At 43.7% G+C, this 7,204-nt stretch overlaps 1 protein-coding gene across 13 annotated transcripts in view; it reads left to right on the forward strand.

The window, feature by feature from the left end:
* ACP7 (acid phosphatase 7, tartrate resistant (putative)) overlaps positions 1–4,491 on the forward strand; it is a 34,117-nt gene extending 29,626 nt beyond the window's left edge. For all 13 annotated transcript variants that reach the window (XM_077285801.1, XM_077285802.1, XM_077285793.1 and 10 more), the window contains one exon: positions 3,848–4,491. In XM_077285801.1, the coding sequence (XP_077141916.1) occupies positions 3,848–3,895 (48 nt within the window). In that variant the 3' untranslated portion in view covers positions 3,896–4,491. The remainder of the gene's footprint in view (positions 1–3,847) is intronic.
* Positions 4,492–7,204: the final 2,713 nt, after the last annotated feature.

Here is a 7,204-nt window from a genome sequence, read left to right on the forward strand (position 1 = left end):
GATTGGAGCGGGGAGAGTTTGGTAAGAGGGAGGCCGATTAGTAGAGAGTTGCAATAGTCCAGACGAGAATAAATAAGTGAGACAGTAAGAGTTTTTGCAGAGTCGAAAGTAAGAAAAGGGCGAATTCTAGAAATGTTTTTGAGATGCAGATAAGAGGAGCGAGCCAGTGATCGGATGTGGGGGGTGAATGAAAGCTCGGAATCAAGGATGACCCCAAGGCAGCGGGCATGTTGATTGGGGGTAATGATGGAACCACACACGGAGATGGCAATGTCAGGCAAAGGTAGGTTAGTAGAGGGAGAGAACACGAGGAGTTCAGTTTTTGACAGGTTCAGTTTCAGATAGAGGGAGGACATGATGTTAGAGACAGCGGTAAGACAATCACTGGTGTTTTCTAAAAATGTCGGCGTGATAACAGGAGAAGAGGTGTATAATTGGGTGTCATCAGCATAGAGATGGTACTGGAAACCAAATCTACTGATTGTTTGTCCAATAGGGGCAGTATACAAAGAGAAGAGAAGGGCGCCTAGGACTGATCCTTGAGGAACCCCAACAGTAAGGGGAAGGTGAGAGGAGGAGGAACCAGCAAAACAAACAGTGAAGGATCGGTCAGAGAGATAGGAGGAGAACCAAGAGAGAACAGTGTCCTTGAGGCCGATGGAGTGGAGCATAGTGAGGAGGAGCTGATGATCCACAGTGTCGAATGCTGCGGAAAGATCCAAGAGAATTAGCATGGAATAGTGACCAATAGATTTAGCTGTTAGTAGGTCATTAGAGACTTTAGTGAGGGCAGTTTCAGTAGAGTGTAAAGAGCGGAAGCCAGATTGAAGAGGGTCGAGAAGAGAGTTATCTGAGAGATAACAGGTAAGACGGGAGTGGACCAGGCATTCTATATATATATACACGGAGCGCGGGGGTCTCATGACTGACACATGGGGAGTATCGGGGGCTCTTAAGTCCATGGAGTCATTTGTAGGACACTTTGTTTTCCATAGTGACAATCCTCTGTGAGCCAAACGCGCCAGCGGCAGATTTCTCGCTCCTCAGCGGATTGTTTGTTACAATGTGTGCAGGTAACTTCTATCAGCCAGAGGTCTGGTGTAATAACTCACAGGGGATTGTCACGACTCCTTACAGACAAAGCCCTGACGCTCCTGTGTAAGCATCGCATGGCCAAGACTGGTTTCAGCACACTTTTTTTTCCCTTAAGTTTTATTTGTATTTTTCATATCACTATTTAAAAAAAAAAAAGAAAATAAAAAAATTACTATTTTCTCACTGACCACCAGGCCGAATACTAGACCCCAACTTCCTGTCCTCACATGGACATTAGCAGCAGTAGACAGACTCGGACCCAAATTGTTTCCATGAAAGAGTAGTCTGGACATGATTTAATCCAGAGGTCATTGTGAAGGGAAGGGGAGGAGGTGAGCTGTGACATCACCTATTGTGAATGGTGGATCCTGTGTTATCAGTCATTGTACAGGAGGAGGAGGTGAGCTGTGATATCACCTATTGTGAATGGTGGATCCTGTGCCATCTACTGTATATAGAGGTGTTATCAGTCATTGTACAGGAGGAGGAGGTGAGCTGTGATATCACCTATTGTGAATGGTGGATCCTGTGTTATCTACTGTATATAGAGGTGTTATCAGTCATTGTACAGGAGGAGGAGGTGAGCTGTGACATCACCTATTGTGAATGGTGGATCCTGTGTTATCTACTGTATATAGAGGTGTTATCAGTCATTGTACAGGAGGAGGAGGTGAGCTGTGACATCACCTATTGTGAATGGTGGATCCTGTGTTATCTACTGTATATAGAGGTGTTATCAGTCATTGTACAGGAGGAGGTGAGCTGTGACATCACCTATTGTGAATGGTGGATCCTGTGTAACCTACTGTATAAAGAGGTGTTATCAGTCATTGTACAGGAGGAGGAGGTGAGCTGTGACATCACCTATTGTGAATGGTGGATCCGGTGTTATCTACTGTATATAGAGGTGTTATTAGTCATTATACAAGAGGAGGAGGAGGTGAGCTGTGACAACACCTATTGTGAATAATGGATCCAGTGTTATCTACTGTATATAGAGATGTTATCAGTCATTGTACAGGAGGAGGTGAGCTGTGACATCACCTATTGTGAATGCTGGATCCTGTGTTATCTACTCTATATAAAGGTGTTATCAGTCATTGTACAGGAGGAAGAGGTGAGCTGTGACATCACCTATTGTGAATGGTGGATCCTGTGTTATCTACTGTATATAGAGATGTTATCAGTCATTGTACAGGAGGAGGAGGAGGTGAGCTGTGACATCTATTGTGAATGCTGCATCCTGTGTAGTCTACTGTATATAGAGGTGTTATCAGTCATTGTACAGGAGGAAGAGGAGGTGAGCTGTGACATCATCTATTGTGAATGGTGGATCCTGTGTTATCTACTGTATATAGAGGTGTTATCAGTCATTGTATAGGAGGAGGAGGTGAGCTGTGACATCACCTATTGTGAATGGTGGATCCTGTGTAACCTACTGTATAAAGAGGTGTTATCAGTCATTGTACAGGAGGAGGAGGTGAGCTGTGACATCACCTATTGTGAATGGTGGATCCGGTGTTATCTACTGTATATAGAGGTGTTATTAGTCATTATACAAGAGGAGGAGGAGGTGAGCTGTGACAACACCTATTGTGAATAATGGATCCAGTGTTATCTACTGTATATAGAGATGTTATCAGTCATTGTACAGGAGGAGGTGAGCTGTGACATCACCTATTGTGAATGCTGGATCCTGTGTTATCTACTCTATATAAAGGTGTTATCAGTCATTGTACAGGAGGAAGAGGTGAGCTGTGACATCACCTATTGTGAATGGTGGATCCTGTGTTATCTACTGTATATAGAGATGTTATCAGTCATTGTACAGGAGGAGGAGGAGGTGAGCTGTGACATCTATTGTGAATGCTGCATCCTGTGTAGTCTACTGTATATAGAGGTGTTATCAGTCATTGTACAGGAGGAAGAGGAGGTGAGCTGTGACATCATCTATTGTGAATGGTGGATCCTGTGTTATCTACTGTATATAGAGGTGTTATCAGTCATTGTATAGGAGGGGGAGGAGGTGAGCTGTGACATCACCTATTGTGAATGTTACAGTAGATACTGTGTTATCTACTGTATATAGAGGTGTTATCAGTCATTGTACAGGAGGAGGAGGTGAGCTGTGACATCACCTATTGTGAATGGTGGATCCTGTGTTATGTACTGTATATAGAGGTGTTATCAGTCATTGTACAGGAGGAGGTGAGCTGTGATATCACCTATTGTGAATGGTGTATCCTGTGATATCTACTGTATATAGAGGTGGTGTTGTAGAGGTGATACAGTAGACCTGGGTTTGTCACAGTGTCCAGGCAGGACTGGTTAGCACTGTGGCAGACTACTCCCACGATATAGCAGAGCTGAGCAGTTTAAGAAATCTAAAAACTAGGGAGTGGTCCACGGTAATGGCATTGATGGCAACTACCTGATTATTCTGGTACACTGACAGTTTTACACTGATGAATGACAGCGCCTGGCTCACTCCATCCTCACCAATACAAATGCACAGTCAGTTGAGCAGAGCGTGCATGTGTATGAGAGGTTCAGGAGACATAACTGTCAGCTACCAGCTATGTGACGTGTTTGGCCGCTTTTACACGACTGTTCAGACTCAGCAGGGTTTGTTGCATTTTTTAAGCTTAGAGACAAATAGCCATGCATAAAAGCTGTATACACAAAACGGTAGGAAATTGATTATAAGGAAGACATGAAATTCTACATAGTGACATCGGCTTTCCTTCCGCAGGATGGGGAGATCGTGGATGAGATCTGGCTGATTAAAGACGAGCGATGAACATTGAGATTTTTTTTTTTCTGGATGAGATTTAATGACTTGGAATCTGAATCTTCTCCGGATTTGTGTCCTTCTTTCTCGATCTCAGGAATGAAGTCTCCTGTGTATTTCTGGAGTGATCCCTCTGACTCTGCTGATCTCTTCCACTGAATGAGCACTTAAAGGGGATGTCTCATGATGTCAACCCTTTTAGGGCACATGTATATCATAGAGGGGGGTCTGCGGCTTCCCCTGAGCCGCTATGTAGTAGGGGTCTCTGTGTTGGTGGACTCGAGTAGTCCTCCTGTTTTTTTGCCGCCATGTAATACTACACTTCTACCTGATGATTTCTTTCTCTCGCCGTCCATGTTGGATCCATGAGCCTAGTCCTGCACAGAGCACAATGAGCCCCATGAAGAACACAGAGGAACCGACCAGCACCGGTGGTCTCGGACACCCAACATCCAACTCTGATCTGCAAGCAATTAATTATACCCAGAACAGAAAACCGTATTCTTATTTTTTTCCTCTTAAAGGGGCAACAGTAAACTTGTAACAGGGGGGACCCCCAGACTGGGGTGAAAGTGTCAATATTAAAGGAGATTTCAACCTAAAAATTGATTTTGCTCTATTATTTACAAATGTGATGCTCCCTCCATTGTCCTTTCTGTGCCATCGTACAGGGAATGTGTCAGGAGAAAAGGACTTATTGTTTGCATCAGGATTTTGTGTTTAAAATGTCACATTTTGGATGTTTAATTAAAAAAACTAATCACATTTTGCAATTTTTCTACTGCCCTCTAGGCCTAATATTAATATTTTGTGTATAATAGCGTTATCTAATCGGTATAGGAGGAGGAGGTGAGCTGTGACATCACTTATTGTGAATGGTGGATCCTGTGTTATCTACTGTATGTAGAGGTGTTATCAGTCATTGTACAGAAGGAGGAGGAGGTGAGCTGTGACATCACCTATTGTGAATGGTGGATCCTGTGTTATCTACTGTACGTAGAGGTGTTATCAGTCATTGTACAGGAGGAGGAAGGGAGCTGTGACATCACCTATTGGGAATGGTGGATCCTGTGTTATCTACTGTATATAGAGGTGTTATCAGTCATTGTACAGGAGGAGGAAGGGAGCTGTGACATCACCTATTGTGAATGGTGGATCCTGCATTATCTACTGTATATAGAGGTGTTATCAGTCATTCTACAGGAGGAGGTGAGCTGTGACATCACCTATTGTGAATGGTGGATCCTGTGTTATCTACTGTATATAGAGATGTTATCAGTCAATGTACAGGAGGAGGGGGTGAGCTGTGACATCACCTATTGTGGATGGTGGATCCTGTGTTATCTACTGTATATAGAGGTGTTATCAGTCATTCTACAGGAGGGGGTGAGCTGTGACATCACCTATTGTGGATGGTGGATCCTGTGTTATCTACTGTATATAGAGGTGTTATCAGTCATTGTACAGGAGGAGGAGGAGGTGAGCTGTAATATCAGCTATTGTGAATGGTGGAGCCTGTGTAATCTACTGTATATAGGGGTGTTATCAGTCATTCTACAGGAGGAGGAGGTGAGCTGTGACATCACCTATTGTGAATGGTGGTTCTTGTTATCTACTGTATATAGAGGTGTTATCAATCATTGTACAGGAGGAGGTGATCTGTGACATCACCTATTGTGAATGGTGGATCCTGTGTTATGTACTGTATATAGAGGTGTTATCAGTCATTGTACAGGAGGAGGAGGTGAGCTGTGACATCACCTATTGTGTATGGTGGATCCTGTGTTATCTACTGTATATAGAGGTGTTATCAGTCATTGTATAGGAGGAGGAGGTGAGCTGTGACATCACCTATTGTGAATGGTGGATCCTGTGTTATCTACTGTATATAGAGGTGTTATCAGTCATTGTACAGGAGGAGGAGGTGAGCTGTGACATCACCTATTGTGAATGGTGGATCCTGTGTTATCTACTGTATATAGAGGTGTTATCAGTCATTGTACAGGAGGAGGAGGTGAGCTGTGACATCACCTATTCTGAATGGTGGATCCTGTGTTATCTACTGTATATAGAGGTGTTATCAGTCATTGTACAGGAGGAGGAGGTGAGCTGTGACATCACCTATTGTGTATGGTGGATCCTGTGTTATCTACTGTATATAGAGGTGTTATCAGTCATTGTATAGGAGGAGGAGGTGAGCTGTGACATCACCTATTGTGAATGGTGGATCCTGTGTTATCTACTGTATATAGAGGTGTTATCAGTCATTGTACAGGAGGAGGATGTGAGCTGTGACATCACCTATTGTGTATGGTGGATCCTGTGTTATCTACTGTATATAGAGGTGTTATCAGTCATTGTACAGGAGGAGGAGGTGAGCTGTGACATCACCTATTGTGAATGGTGGATCCTGTGTTATCTACTGTATATAGAGGTGTTATCAGTCATTGTACAGGAGGAGGAGGTGAGCTGTGATATCACCTACTGTGAATGGTGGATCCTGTGTTATTAGTGATTGTGAACCTCTTTGTAATGATGATGTTGAAATGTCACCTGCACAGAACAAAAAGTATAAGTTTAGCATGAGGCCTAGTAGCCAGTATAAAAATTGTAAGATTTGAGATTTTTTTTCCTATCCCTTTTAAAAGTAAATTTAGCGCAAAAACTTGATTTTTATAATAGGCCATTTTCTGATGACACGTTTCGGCTCCACAGATTTTAACAAATAATACCAGGGCACCCGCTGCGGCCCCCGACTCTCCTCCTATAATGGTATTGTGTTACAGCCTCCGCACATCACTGAGCGCAGTGATTGACTGCAGCGCCACCAATGTCATGGCGATGCTGCAGACAATAACAGACCCCTTAGCTGCAGAGACCCCGGAACTGGTAATATATATATATCTGCAGCCGGGGGGCAGAGAAGCCCCTCATATCACTAATAATCAGAGAAACTCCCGGGATTTACAGATTACTTTTTTCTATAAAAAAATTGGGACACTTTTGCCTGTACGATTTTCTTCAGGACCAAAAGAGTCATTTTGCTCCCCCCCCCCAAAAAAAAATAATGAAATGAAAAAAATAAGTTTTAAAAATCCGCAGCCTTCATACCACTGTACAGGCAAAAAAAACTACAGCTCTTGGAAGACGACGGGGTAAAAGGGAAAGCAAAGAGGGCCCTGGGGGACAGTGGCTCCCAAGGGCCCACAACATAGGCCCTGCTGAGGGCACAGGCTCCGCCAACATGTCCGCCGCGCTGCAGACATCAGCCAGCTGCAATCTTCACCCCCTACAGCCGAGAGCGACAAAACAACGAGC

This window comes from Ranitomeya variabilis, chromosome 2, assembly GCF_051348905.1.
Source record: "Ranitomeya variabilis isolate aRanVar5 chromosome 2, aRanVar5.hap1, whole genome shotgun sequence".
Lineage (NCBI taxonomy): Eukaryota > Metazoa > Chordata > Amphibia > Anura > Dendrobatidae > Ranitomeya > Ranitomeya variabilis.